The sequence below is a fragment of the Primulina tabacum genome, chromosome 5 (assembly GCF_025594145.1).
Source record: "Primulina tabacum isolate GXHZ01 chromosome 5, ASM2559414v2, whole genome shotgun sequence".
NCBI classification, from domain to species: domain Eukaryota; kingdom Viridiplantae; phylum Streptophyta; class Magnoliopsida; order Lamiales; family Gesneriaceae; genus Primulina; species Primulina tabacum.
The window spans coordinates 7,662,171-7,677,490 of NC_134554.1; the positions used below are offsets into that span (position 1 = coordinate 7,662,171).

General features: G+C 33.6%; 2 protein-coding genes across 2 annotated transcripts; both read left to right on the forward strand.

Annotated features, from left to right (window-relative positions):
* The first annotated feature begins 9,377 nt into the window (after positions 1–9,377).
* LOC142546101 (inositol oxygenase 4-like) lies at positions 9,378–11,984 on the forward strand. Its single transcript, XM_075653612.1, has 10 exons — positions 9,378–9,577; positions 9,773–9,911; positions 10,351–10,432; positions 10,499–10,703; positions 10,809–10,921; positions 11,030–11,152; positions 11,250–11,319; positions 11,418–11,496; positions 11,614–11,695; positions 11,798–11,984. Exons 1-10 carry the CDS (start codon positions 9,484–9,486, stop codon positions 11,822–11,824), a joined length of 1,014 nt encoding a protein of 337 aa, XP_075509727.1. The 5' UTR covers positions 9,378–9,483; the 3' UTR covers positions 11,825–11,984.
* A 171-nt stretch (positions 11,985–12,155) lies between these two features.
* Positions 12,156–15,011, forward strand: LOC142546102 (G-type lectin S-receptor-like serine/threonine-protein kinase At4g03230). Its single transcript, XM_075653613.1, has 5 exons — positions 12,156–13,187; positions 13,382–13,580; positions 13,679–13,883; positions 13,969–14,087; positions 14,180–15,011. Exons 2-5 carry the CDS (start codon positions 13,467–13,469, stop codon positions 14,195–14,197), a joined length of 456 nt encoding a protein of 151 aa, XP_075509728.1. The 5' UTR covers positions 12,156–13,187; positions 13,382–13,466; the 3' UTR covers positions 14,198–15,011.
* Positions 15,012–15,320: the final 309 nt, after the last annotated feature.

Below are 15,320 nucleotides of genomic sequence, written 5' to 3' on the forward strand. Positions count from 1 at the left end.
AATTCTCCGCCATTCTTTTTTTTTTTTGGCTGCATTCTCCTATTGACATATATATTTTATATGATAGAATTATTAATGTATTTCCAACAATTGATTTAAAGTAAGATCTTTTAAACATGAAATCCAGTTGTCTCTAATAACATTTTCAAATAAAATATCGGATGAAATAAAGATGTAAAGGATCTTTTGGCCCACTTGTGTGAGTTAGACAAAAAATTGTATGAGACGGTCTCACGAGTCGTATTTTGTGAGATAGATATCTTATTTGGGTCATTCGTGAAAAATATTACTTTTTATGCTCAGAGTATTACTTTTTATTGTGAATATCGGTAGGGTTGACCCGTCTCAAAAAAAAAGATTCGTGAGACCGTCTCAAGACCTACTCTGTGAGTTTATATGCTAATTATCAATTGATTGTAATTAGTTGTTGTAAATGGATATCATTGAACGATGATCGATATAACCACCCGTAACAAATAAAGATATATACAAAGACAATCGATATCTTATCCACGATACAAAGGCATGCTTAATTATAAAGTTATTCAATTCCAATAACTTGACGTAGTAAAAGAAAGGGGGGTCGGTGCGGTTAGTATTTAAAAAAGGCTTTATGAGTCGTGCAAAGTACTCGTTGCTCAGTTACTCATACGTGAAATATCATTAGTTTAATCCAATTTTTATGCCCGAAAAACAGGAAGCCCTTTAAACAAGAGCCACACACGTGTAAGTGTGATTGGGGGGAAAGATTTAATGAAAGGGAGACATAATTGGCGAAATAAGGTAAGGGGTCGGGGTCACGTAATGTGATGCACCATTGCACATGCAAAGAGGACACCAACATTAATATCAAATGGTACGATGTTGCTCCACGTATCCTCAGCCCCACGTGACATGCAACATCGCCTTTCGCTAGGTGGGGGCATTCGAGGGACACATTGACGGTCTTGCTTCTTACATTTGGCTACGTTTGACTCGCCTCTTTATTCCCCACTCACATGCCCCTGATATTTTAACAATATACTTGATGTATTTCTATAACTAAACAGATTTTTTAATTTTTTAATTAGTAAGAGGTAAAACGGTAAAATTACTTTTGTGTAATTCATTTGTCCTCTGGCATCACAATTATAGGAGGCAGTCTTCAAATTATACATCTTTCTCTTGATCGTGCTTAAATGAAATAGACGAATAAGTGTGCGGAAACATAAACGAACATGGAACGAAAACAAGCGTATCGGACTAGACAAATTACTATCTACTGATTTGACACAAAGAGAGTGCCGGGATCTAAAGAAGCAAATGAAGTAAAATATTTGTAACAAGAAGCATTCCTCCATTAAGAAGATACAAGGTTAACTACATTCGCGCATGTGCGGATGTGCGTGCTCGCACATGAGTTTAGTGCACCGCACTCTTTGTATATGTGTATGTACATGCGAGAGAGAGCTTGTTGGCTACACAATTTTATATCTTCATAATATCGCATGCGGTTACGGGTTCTCGGCTGCTTACAAATTGTTGATCTCTCGACTGCTTAACACTTATTATTGTGTTGGAATTGCCGAGCATCGGACTACCCTGTATAAATTTCTCAAGCCTTAATTTTTGGAGTTATCCAATCCCATGCTATTCATGCATGCCTGGGGTCGTTGATCTCTTCCTATCTATTGGTTCTTTGCCATTAATTTACTTGTAACAAAATTATTTCACTTAACCCATGGTTTGCTAACCATAATATAATGTATAAATTATACTGATGTGTATAATTTTACAACATCCGAGAAATTAAACACATCAAAAAGTAGATAAATAATATTATAATTTAACTTGTGGGAGCAATAGAATCCCAAATTCAAATATGTAATGTCATCAACCTGATATATTCTATTACCTCTCATTTTCAAATTATGAAAGCGACTACGCCCTTCACCATCTGCAATCAATATATATATATATATGGTGTATATATATGTGTGTGTGTGTGTGTGTGTGTGCCAATTTTATTTTCCTTACTTATTTAATTTTAAATAAGTTTTAAAATGTGCGTGCCAAGCGAAAACCCATCGTTGCCCGTACTAAAGATATTCCCCTGATGTGGTGCTTTTCTTTTATTTTCTTCTTTTCGTTTTAAAAGAAGTGGGCAGTGTATATAGTTGTTTTCACAAAAACAAATGATGACCGACGTAATTTTTCTTGATTGAATTGATTGCTAATTTTCATTCTATGTTTTCGCAAATATATATGTTTACTCCCGTCATGATCTTAAATATAGTTTTAAGAGGAAACATACATAAGAAAGCTAATTATATTATACTAGTAAAACGTAATTATAATTTTAGTGACACAAGCATGCTTGCACAACCTACCCGAATTTCGGTCCAAAAACTCGAGAAAACACTACAAAAGTGGAGGAACCCATGCCTAGGAAAGGGGACCTCAGGGAACAAAGGATCATGAGGAATCAAACCGAGAATCCATTCATTTTTTTGTGAAGCAGTTAGAAACGGTAATCTGTGACTCGTGGTAGAAAAGGGTGGGTTGACTCTCGATATCATGATGTTACACGAACAATGAATGACTCCACGCAATCTTCAAGGCACTTCGGGCGAAGAGAATGTAAATTAATCAATCTCACACTGGAATGAGAGAGATTCCAAAAACTGTCCAAGTATGAGACTGTGCAGTTGATCAATGTTTAAAAGATTTTATAGGTATTACTCTAATCAAGAAGACGCATCTTCTTTTTTTCGAGAGCTCATCACATAAGAGCTTCAAAGTTAAGTGTGCTTGACTTGAGGTAATTATAGGATGTGTGAACTCCTGAGAAGTTTCTTAAAGTGCGTGTGAGTGAGGACATAAAGACGCGAGAAAGACTCGTCTTGATACAGTATAGAGACAGTCATCGAATATATGACATTATATAATCAACCATCGAAGAAGATATCAATGGGTGTGAACTCTAATGTTAAGACTTGTATAAACAAGAAGCCCGACTAGTTTTATAAATTGATTCGAGGACCGTGAGTTACATGAATCATGAATGACTTGCTCCAAACAAGCAAGATTGGTCAGGGAGTATGAATGACTATGAGTCAAGTTTAATTAAATTAAATATGTTCTATTTTGTATGGATCTAAGCCATGTCAACGAGTTCCAGGTCGAGTTAAAACCAGGTCAACAGGTCGGATTGGGCACCAGTTATAATAAACCCATCCCAGTATTTATATTAAATTAATATTTATTTAATTTTTTATTATATTGAATAATTTTTTTCTTGTTACGTAGAAGTTTTTGAAGTTCTAGGATGGAAACATATCTGGTCTGGTGGGGCAAGGCTGATCTCGAGTCTGGTTTTTTCTCAACGGCAGATCGCCTCATTAACACCCTGTTAGGAAATGTCCAAGCAGCGAACCTCGCCGCTTGGTCACTATCAGAGCCTAACACATCCTCCATATAGAAGGACGGACGTGTGCGAAGAGTCGGGCCATAATAATGGAAGACAAGACAATTATAAATAATATATTTTCTGTAAGACTATAACCAATACAAACTCAGAAGTATCATTCACCTGATAAAATTAAAAATTTACTAAAATAAAATTACTTGCTCCCTTAAGGGATGAATTTGTTATTACTTGTTCACTTTTTTAAACTTAATGCTAATTTAATCTCAGTTTTTATCTCTAAATTCTTCTGTTGAATTCTCAAACTGTAACAAAAAGATGATGGATTTTAAGTGGAAATTTTTCACATGCCATTGCTATATATCTTTAATAATTCTCAATCTTCATATGGATTTATATTTTAAACTTAACTCATATTTCAAATTAGCTATATTTTAAACGTTTTCTTATCAAAATCATTTAATTTGTCGTTTATCACAAATGTAAGTCCGATACTTTATAACTCATATGACATTAAAGTAAAAGTTTGAGATGAAATCTTGAATTTGATTTCTAAATATAACAATTCTCTCCCAACTAAAATAAAAGCAAATACAAGCAATGCATTCCTAAGATGGTCAAGGACTTCCCAAATACAAGCAATGCATTCCTAAGATGGTCAAGGACTCGTGGGAAGAGACAATCGGGTCCAAAGAAAGGCTTGTGTATATAATATGAATTCCTAATTTCGATGTAACAACTATATTCTATATTACTCATATATCTACTATCATGGATTGAAAAACACACGCGTAGGGAGAAACATATAATTTTATAATACCAAATATTACTAAATTACGGGAAAAATAAATAATTCCAAAATGAACATGCGTTACATTCATACAATCATAACTGCCAAAAAAAAAAAAAAAAGAAGAAGAAGAAAAGAAACCCGAAAAAAAAAGATATATTTAAGTCAAATTAGTTTAGATCAATGAATCTCACCATCTTTTGGCCCTTTTCTGATTTCTGACACCAAACATTTAGGCTAGATTATCTTCATGAACATAACACATATGTCAATAGATGAAATAATAATAATAAATAATATTTGCCTAACTCACAGCCCAACCCTAGGCTAGAGGAATAATTTGAAAATGGCACCAAATACTCACGCATGCAAATCACTTTTGGCCTCTTTTCTAATTCATCTTTTCGTTCCCCATTATAAGCGAGTGCCTGCAGGCTGCAACCCTTGGGACCAAATGCTTCAGTAAGTTTCCAAGTTTTTAAAGATCTTTATAGTATCCTTTTAAAGCATAACAAAAAGTTTTTATTTGCAAAACATGTAAAAAAAAACAATTAAATTAAGTTAACTAATAAGTGGTAATAATAATTTTATTGTATTTTGACATTTGATTGGAAACAATAAACAATCAAGCACTCATAGGCCTAAGCTATACGAAACCTACAAACTCAGCCAAACCCTCTAATAATAAAAACTTCCAGATATGAACACGAAAAAATCAAAGAAAGAAACATCTTATAAAACACAATTTCTCAAATATACTCACAGATGTGAGATGATAGATAGCACAAGCAATTACCGTTGAAATTCACCAGTCATATTATAATATACAAAACTCCTATCCAATAATAAATTCGAGCAATCCTATATACTACTCACTAATGGATTGTAGGGAATTAGGAATGTATAAGTTGGTTTTAACCATCAAAGAATTACCTTGGAATCCAAAATCTTTCTGCTGTCACTGTAATATTGGTTTGGATAATTTATTCCCGCGTCACAAAACTCACCATGAATAGCTTCAAAAGTCAAGGTGCATGCCAACTGCAGAACCAACATTTAAGGATAAAAGTAACCATTAGAAGGAAAAACTTATGGCAGCATAACAGAAAAAATATTATGAGAACGATGACCTGATCTTACCAAGGGCTGCTCTCAAGTTTTCCTCACTGGTTTAGCAGTACTAGTGAGTATCGATGGATAGATAATTGAATCATTAAGAAGTTCGAGCAGAAAGCATGATGTAGGAGTTAACAATGTCTGTTCAGTCTATTCAGTACAGAAATCATATTCAGTTTTCGAAGTGAATTCCATATTATCTCATTACATGAAATAACTCAACAAAACTATGCAATTGATGTCTCATACTTTCAAATACTAGATAACTAAACCAAATATCAAGAACTGAAAATTGCCAAATTCGCTCCATCCAGAGTAGTATAGTTGCAAGAGAATCGGTTAAATCTTGCTTGTCATTCTTGCTTGTCCTTATAATGTTAGGGAAATCATGACGACCCATTTCAAAACATGTCAAGCCAAATTATTCGATGGCCGTAAATGAAATATTTGACAGTAAACGGGAGTTTAGATTCAGTGAATGTGAAAATAAGACCAATTGGGAAATATATTCATCTTTGTATCTGTGCTAAAAAAAACACGACTACCCTATTTGAGATGAAAATTGGCGGATCACAACCATTTTTATGTATCTTCAGAAAATTTTCCAGCAAAACAATATCACAGCGGAAGTTGCTAGAGTGGAAGTCTAATAAAGAACTTTCTTGCTTGAACAAAACTACCTGGTGCATCTTTTGATGGATTTCTGACAAAATTAGAAGGTGCAGTTCAGTGCTTTAAAAGAGAAAGGACGGCGGCAGCCACTAAGGTAAGGAGAACTGACCTGAAATGACGATAAGGACACCCGTGATGATCCCCCACACCTGGTGTGTTGAAGATATTATTTTTTGACATGAATAGGGCGTGTAATATAATCCTGCAAACCATGAAAAAGAAGGTGAGAAGAAAATTGAAATATTTCCTAGAATTTTGCGAAAGTTGTTACTATTTATGAGACGTGAAACCAGTGATAAGCATGATAATCTTCCATCCACCACTTTGCCATAACCATTTATGCATCATCTTTACTCACGAGTAAAAGATTCAATTATAATAATATGAGTTATCGATCAAGTCAAGTTCTTATTCTCCCTTGTTTCTATGGTTATGAAAAAAGATTATTTAAATTACCCTTTTTCAATTTTTGTAACCCAGAGCTATTTACAAAACTTGATATGGAGCAGGAGTTACGAGTGCCAAGATTGTTGGCACTTCTGTAACTCTTTTGATAACAATAGAGAGAAAGAAAAAAAGAAATCAACTGCTAATAGGATAAGTTTCTTTAAACTTTTTTAAACATTATCCTAAAATGTTCTCAACTTCTTGTGAATGACACTGGACAGCATATTACAAGCCACAACAGATATTATCATTTAAAAAGTTTATACGTACAAACATGAACTCAGAATCTCCAACAAAAAAATTAAATTATATACTATTAGAAATGTTTAACAGGGCGGACCAACTCAGAAATGGTCCGAAACTAACCCGTTAGAAGTCGGTACGTTGGAACCGGATTCGCAATCAGCCCAAACCCATTAAAAAAATGGTTTAGACGAACCATTCCAACTTCGGTCACCTAAAAAACGAATTATTTTCTCATCAACCAAGCTATCGATTGTAGTTAGGCCTTGTCAAATTAGGTTGGTCAAACCCGGGTTAGCCCGCCCCGACATAGAAATGAGACGGAATGGCTTGGGAAAATGCGAGCCAAACGGGCCTAGACAGAACGATCCGATCCGATCCGATCTGATCCATCAAAATATGATTTTATTTTATTTTTTTTATAAAATTGTATTTTTAAATTCTTTATATATGTATTTTTAAGTTTTTATCTGACTTATTTTAAATGAATTTTAATGATTTTTTATTTTTAATTTTATTACTTGTTAATTTCTCATCGTAATACTTCTAAATTTTAGTTGAACTATTTGATGAATTTTTTTTTAGTGTTTCAAATGTTTTTTAAATTTTTTATTTAAAAAATTAACATTTATTTCAATTATTTTTTAATAAAAATTAAGCTAACCAACCTGTCTAACCCGCTGTTCAAAACGAGTTAAGCTGCGTTCACTATTTGGAGGTCCCACTAAAATGACGGGCCCGGTCCGGCCCACACAGCCCGCCCATTTTGACATCTTTAACTGTAAGCAAATCTAGTACCATAATTAATGTCACGCACCCCGTCATATTACTTTAATCACCGCCACTGCGATTTTATATAAACGTGCCTAAAAGTTAGTTTCATTCTAAATTTATTAAATATTGAATATCTTTTAAATAATTTATGAAATATATATAATTATTTACAAAACAGAATTTAACAAAACTTATGAATTATTTATATTATTTTGTAAAATGTCAAGGCCTCATAGGATTTTTGAAAGTATTTCTTATTTTGTTTCTGAAAGATCTTATGATGTATACCTTCAAAATTCCACCGACTACTAAAAAGTCTTGTGGCCGAGACATTATCTTCTATCAATTTTTTTAAGAGAAAAATAATATAATTGAGTTTCGAAATCGAGATCTAATTTCGAATTGAGAATTTAATATCAGACAAACTATTATTTATTTGACAAAAACTTGTGTGAGACAGTCTCACGGGTCGTATTTTTGTGAGACGGATATCTTATTTGGGTCATCCATGTGTTAATAGTATTACTTTTTATTGTAAATATCGGTAAAGTTGACTTATCTCGCAAATAAATATTCGTGAACCATCTTACAAGAAACATACTTTATTTATTTAATATAATCACTAAAAGTTTGTTTATTAAGATAACTCCAAAAAAAGTCAAATGTTGTAAAAAAAATATAAATATCTCTTTATAAACTTTCTGGTAATTAATTAAAATAATTAGAGACGTAGACACAAAAAATTGTCAAATAATAAAATAGCATTATCTTTAATCGCAACAGAATTTCAGTCATCTCCCGTGAAGTTTTCGTCTCCCAAGAACTTTGAAAGTTCCGAAGAAAGCATTTCAGTATATTTTCAGTTCCCTACAATTCACATGTTTTTTAAATTATTACTTCTTCCAATATTATATTTTAAAATAATCTTCCAAATAAAACATTATATTTTTACACATTGAAAATGTGAAAAAGCAAAATCTTAATAAACATATTATCGAGTCAGTCTATTCTCATATTTCTATATATAAAAATATAATTTAGTGAAGAATTCGAGATTATTGAAAAATGTGAACGTATGAAATAGATTAAAAGTAATCGATTTGAAGTCTTTTATCTTAATATGGTTGTATATATAGGGATTTTACTAGGTTTTTAATATAGCAAAATTTCAAATTGATAATTGACACCACGTTTAATTTGTCTCTTTCTAGAAATATAGCAAAATTTTAAAGTGCGCTAATTGACACCATGTTTGTCTTTTTTCTAGAAAAATGGCAATCAATTTATATAGTTAAAACTAAATTAACCATTGTCGGAATTTAAATATTCTAATCCAATAAGTTGATACTTTGACATTTTTGTTTTAATTAAAGTATATGAATAAATGGGCAACATCATCATCAATACAAAAATTTTAATTTTAGTTCGAAAAAATTATTATAATGTTAATTTTTCTAAAAAAAAATCATGTTTCACGTTTTAAAATAATAATTTTCACCAAGCAAAAAACGTCGTTGGCCTATATATCAATTTATTTTTCACCAAAAAACCGTGTTACATATTATATTTGTTAAATAAAAAAAAAATGAAATTTGATCGATGACGGGGCACAACGAGGATCGTCAAATGACCATACTAATTTGGCTAGCGGGTCACAGCTCAGCCGTTGAATCACCAACCCCTGAAACGACGTCGGATATGACTCGGTGCCGCGTCAGGTCCTGCTGTAAGTTCGATAAAGATAACAATCAAGTACACGTCCATCTGACTCACCCACAATTATCTCCCCCGCGCGTGGTTGATACGTCAGACGATCCACTAACGCGTTGATAAACACGCGGTACCCGGATGGTTGGTCAAACGTAACATCATATCTTTCGGAGAAAACATACAATATTAGACTCTTTTTTGGATTTCCAGTTGAGGACTCGAAACCTTAAAATTGTCAATCAAGGACAGTTTTTATCCCAATATAAATATCTTCTTTTTCTCCGAATCCTACACGCTCCCTTTTGCACAAACCATATAGATATATATGCACACGCACATACATACGTATATCTATATTCGTTTTCGTTTGGACTCTCTCTTTTGGACGATGACGATTCTCATCGAGCAGCCTCCCCTTGGTATACACACATTTTATGTCTTAATCATTATTATTGTTACTCTCTTGTAAAGATGTGCATTTCAATTGTTTTTCGACTATCTTTATATTTTATTCATGTTATTTCGATTCGATTCAATTTGTTTACACTGACTCATGTTTTGAGAGAGCGACGTTTTAGATTTATATGTATTTTTTGTTTGAATCTTGGTTGTAGAGTTCGACATTGCCGAGAAGAAAGTTCCATGCGATGATGCGAATGAACTTGTGTTGGATGGAGGCTTTGTGATGCCAAAATTGGAATTGGATGGGAAATTCGACGCACCCGATATCAATTCTTTTGGCAATTCTTTCAGGTTATTTTTTTTCTTTGTTTTTACCCTCGATTTTCTGGGAAAAAAGGCGTTTAATTTAATAATCTTAAAATGTATTTTATTCGCAGTTGATTTCGTATCAAATCCTTTTTTTTCTCTCCCAAATCTGGGGTATATTATCCATATCTGTTTCACATATAGTGTCCAGTATACGACATTTCCTATATATATATATATAATTTTTTGAAGTTTTACGATAAAAAACAATATTTTTTAAAAAATATAATGATGCTTTTTGGGTGTTCCATATTCATATACATATACTACTATTAGTTACCTACTCGAGCCGCTTGGTTGCATAAACTATTATTTAATAATAAAAAAATTATTGGGAAAAAAGAATTTTAGATTGTGAAGAAATAAAATGGCAAGTATATAATATTTATGGGATAATACTCAACTGGGGATATACGTATGGCAGGGACTACAATGCTCAAAGCGAGAGACAAAAGACCGTGGAGGAATTCTACCGCCTGAACCACATTAATCAAACAGTTGAATTTGTAAGTGTGTATGAGATTTGTTTAATAAATTTGGAGTGTGAAATTGAAGAGATCTTGAAAATGCAGGTGAAGAAAATGAGGGCAGAATATATGAAACTCGATAAACTAGAGATGAGCATATGGGAGTGTTGCGAGCTTCTGAACGATGTGGTGGACGATAGCGATCCCGATTTGGACGAGCCACAAATCGAGCATTTGCTGCAAACTGCTGAGGCCATCAGGAAAGATTACCCCAACGACGATTGGCTGCACTTGACCGCCCTCATTCACGGTAATTTGCTTCCTATTTTGGTTGTCTGATTTTTTTTTTTTTGTGTGTGTGTGTGTGTGTGAATCTAGAATAGAATGGTGACCAATTTGTTTGAATGGGATGCAGATCTTGGGAAGGTGCTGCTTCTACCTAGATTTGGAGCGCTGCCTCAATGGGCTGTTGTTGGTGACACATTCCCTCTTGGCTGTGCCTTTGATGAATCCATTGTACATCATAAGGTAAAATCATACATTAAAACTCTATTCAAAATGTAAAGAGTTTCATTTGATCCTATGCCAAAATCAGTTCATCAAATTAATTAACTCGATTTGCATTTGATGATGCAGTATTTCAAGACGAATCCGGACTCTAAGAACCCTTCTTACAGCACCAAACATGGAATTTACCAAGAGGGTTGCGGATTAGAGAACGTTTTGATGTCGTTCGGGCACGATGACTACATGTATTTGGTAATTAATTAGCCTCGAAAAATTTAGAAAATTGTCCCGCGAATTTATAATTTGTATAATATAAAGTGCGATTTATGATTTCTTGTTATTCTTTTAGGTGGCTAAGGAAAATGGAACCACTCTACCTTCGGCTGCATTGTTCGTCATCCGATACCATTCATTTTATCGTAAGAAAATAATTTTTACCACTTTTTATCTAAAAAAAAGTTGTGCGAGTAATTAGTTAAAAGATTGCTGATTGATTTACTGGCATGGATGGTTGCAGCCTTGCACAGGGCTGGAGCATATGCACACTTAATGAATGAGGAGGATAAAGAGAACCTGAAATGGCTACATATTTTTAAGTAAGTTTTTGGGAAAATGTAATAATTTATGATATAATTTGGCCCAATTTAAGGAATTTTTCTATATACTTAATTTAATTATATTAATAATAACTTTATTTGGAAAAAAAATTGCAGCAAGTATGACTTATACAGTAAAAGCAAAGTTCGTGTTGATGTTGAAAAGGTGAAACCATACTACCTCTCCCTCATTGAGAAGGTGAATAAATTTTTTTTTCCAAATTAAATTATAATTATGAACTTTTATTTTTCTTCTCTCCTCGAGGTTCTAATTTCATTCAAATCTTTATATTTATTGCAGTATTTTCCATCGAAGCTTCGATGGTAAATTTATTGGCAGAGGAGGAATGAGATTTATATATAATCTAATATACAGGCAGAAAATGGTAACAAGACTGAGGATTTTATGTAAATAAATCTCTCATTCCGCCAGATCTCTTTCCGGAGTTGTAATTCTTTATTTTCGTAATGAATTTCGTTTTCTTACATACCGTCTCCTGTATATGTGTTACATGTGATCACACACACACACATATACACAAAACAAGTATATATAATATGCACATACGATAGATACCTAAAGATAAAAAATTGATATGTTTGAAAATAAATGAATTTAGACATTACTATTTTAATACTTTATTAAGAGGTGTTATTTTTTTAAAATATAAAACTAAAAGATAAACAAATAGATTAATAAATTTGAATAAACAAGATTCCAAAGCCACCGATAGAGTATATCTTGCTCAATAATGTGGCCTAACAGATAAACGTGATTTAGACACGATTATGAATTGGGGAGCCTTTTACAAATAAAGGCTACTGTGGAATATATGCTGTGAATCATTTTTTCTCACTAAATTAAAAAATAAGTATGCGGTGAAAAATACATCATGCGGGAGTGTGTGTCTTAAAGTGATTGCAAAAGCAGGGCGTGTTTGTCCAAAAGCTGTAACAGCACAAGCAGGGAAACAGGTAATTCTCGTCTATATTTACCGAAGCTTTTCGATGTATTTGTTACAGATTGTGGACCAGACTGTGGCGATCCTTTATACTGTAGATTCAGCTGTAATAACTCAACAGGTGTAATCAGCTTCCTCACATTGAGTGGCGAATATCCAGTGAGAGGCATTCATGAGGCAAGGAATAGTTTTGTTATTCCATTCAACTCTGAAGGTGATGTTGGATGTAAAACAGGAAACAAATCAATCCAAAATTTGAAGCTTGACCAATCATCACCATTCAATGTGACTAACCCGTGCTACATAGAACCTGGTAATGCCAATCCGGATGCTCAAGAAGGAAATCAGATTGAAATAAGTTGGAGAATCCCGTTGGAGCCAACATGCAATTATTCGGGAGTTCGTAAAAATTGGCCCAATTATAATTGCCACGACAAGGGTGATGGGCACAAAAGATGCTATTGCAACACAGGCTATGAATAGGAAGGATCTAGTGTTAGTTGTAACAATGGTAGGTGTGTTTGGATCAGTAATATGTTGTTGGATTATTACTTCAAGAAATTCTTCGAACTACTGATTTAGCGATCGACAAACTATGATGACAAGGAGGATCTGAGAATAAGAAACACATGAAATATGTAATTGTTTCCATCGTTTCTGTAGCTGGGGTTGTACTTACTTTATTCTGCATCAATATCGTACGTCGAACAAGTTTGTTTGAAGGAGAAGGTAAGCGTTAGAATTTTGACGGATAACACATTTCTTGATTTCTTCCATAAATTGAACAGGGAATTAGGTCGGGCTGAATTGTCACATTGAAGCACAAAAATCTCTTAGAAGACAATGATGCATGCATCTCATTTTGATCTTTAATCACCATTTATATTTTTGAAAAAACGATTCCATTTATATGCACAATTAAGGGAACATTGAAGAGCAGCCGGTGATCTTCTCACATTAATATGAAGGACCGGTAGACGACTTGATGAATATGAAAAGGACAGCACAATGAATATCGAAAAAGATCTACCTTTCTATAGTTTCGATATTGTTTTATCTGCCACTAATAAATTCTCTGATGCAAATAAACTGGGGCACGGTGGATTTGGGCCCATGTATAAGGTGAGAACATTGCTATTCGTAGTACTTATTTTGAAAGAAAAGGTCATTCTTTCAAATGCATTAACGGGTGTCACTGTTCTAAATTTTTGCAAGGAAAGTTTCCGGGAGGAAAAGAAATCGCGATGAAGAGGCTGTTCAGTTGCTCTGGTCAAGGCTTCAAGGAATTCCATAATGAAGTCGTCATGATCTCCGAGATTCAGCATCGAAACCTTGTGAGAATTCTAGGATACAGCCTCAACAAACACAAAAAAATCTTACTATATGAATACATGCTCAACAGAAGCTTAGATGCCTTCTTATTTGGTAGGACTTTTATTTAGCAGCACTTCAGCAATCTTTATCTTGAATATTAGCATCGACTTTTTCCTCGGGTTATTTCTTTTGTCAGATCAAGAGAACAGGTTGTTGCTTGACTGGAAGAAGAGATTCGACATTATCTTAGGGATAGCTCGAGGATTGTTGAAGGCAAAGGAGCGAGGCAAGCACCAAAAATGTCATCGGGACACTGTAAGTTTTCTTACACGTTCTGAAACGCATGTTATTCGAAGTGGACGTAAACGATTATCTCAAAATTAAATTGCTCATGTTACTTTGAGCAGGGCCTACATGTGGCCTGAATATGCATTGGAAGGGAAATTCTCAACCAAGTCTGATGTTTTCAGTTTTGAAGTTTTGTTGCTTGAAATAGTCAGTGGGAAGAAGAACACCGGATTTTACAATCCGGAACAAGTGCTAAATCTCTTGAGATATGTGAGTTTCATTATTCATTCAAATTCTAAAATGTTTTATTATGATCCCACGTGGTTACACCAACAACTTAATTCAGAGTGGCATATAGATTCTTTTGCGTGTTCATTCTGTTAGTTGCATTAACAAGCATGGAAACAAGGCCCTATATTTGACAGATCCTTCACTGGTGGAAACATGCGATACATCTCAAGTGATGAAGTGCATAAACTCGGGTTATTGTACGTCCAAGAAGATCCCGGTGATCGTCCCACCATGTCAAATGATGTTGTTAACATGCTTGACAGTGAAACATCTCCTCTTCAACCCCCGACTCAACCGGCTTTCGTAGTGAGGAAACGTCTATCAGTCGCGTCTTCCTCTTCATCTTCAAAACCAGATACAGTCTCCAATAATGAACTGACCATTTCTATGGATCAAGGGCGATGAAGGGTTTCTAATTGTTTTAGCGTGGAATAAGATCGAGTCAATTGATCAGTTTTGTTGCAAAGTAGGCATGTAAGCATGTTCAATTCGTAAATCATTATTTTTTCTTTATCGATACTGTTGCCGACAAGTGAGACTTTCGATCATACTTCTCAAATTTAATTTTTTATTTTGGTTTCCGAATTTGTATTCACCTGAATATATAGAAGTTCTTGAGATCGTTATCTGAATTTGAATGGTGGAATTGTCCGTCACTATATGGTTAATCCAACTTGAGGTATTATTTATACAATTTGGTGTTTCTTTTGTATAGCTTTTACTTTTTTATTTTTAAACAAATAGCTTTTATTATTTTGAGAATGAAGGCGGATTGAAACGTTTAAAAGAGAGAACTTTTAAAATTCATGCTACCAAACCAAGATATTTTTTCAAACCCGGTTACTTCTTTTTTCGTCGTTCTTTATTTTCCGGCACCGTTTGAAACTTATAATAAGATAATAGAATAGTGATAAATGATTTAATGTAATAAAAAATAAATAAAATAATAGTTAATATAATATTTTATTT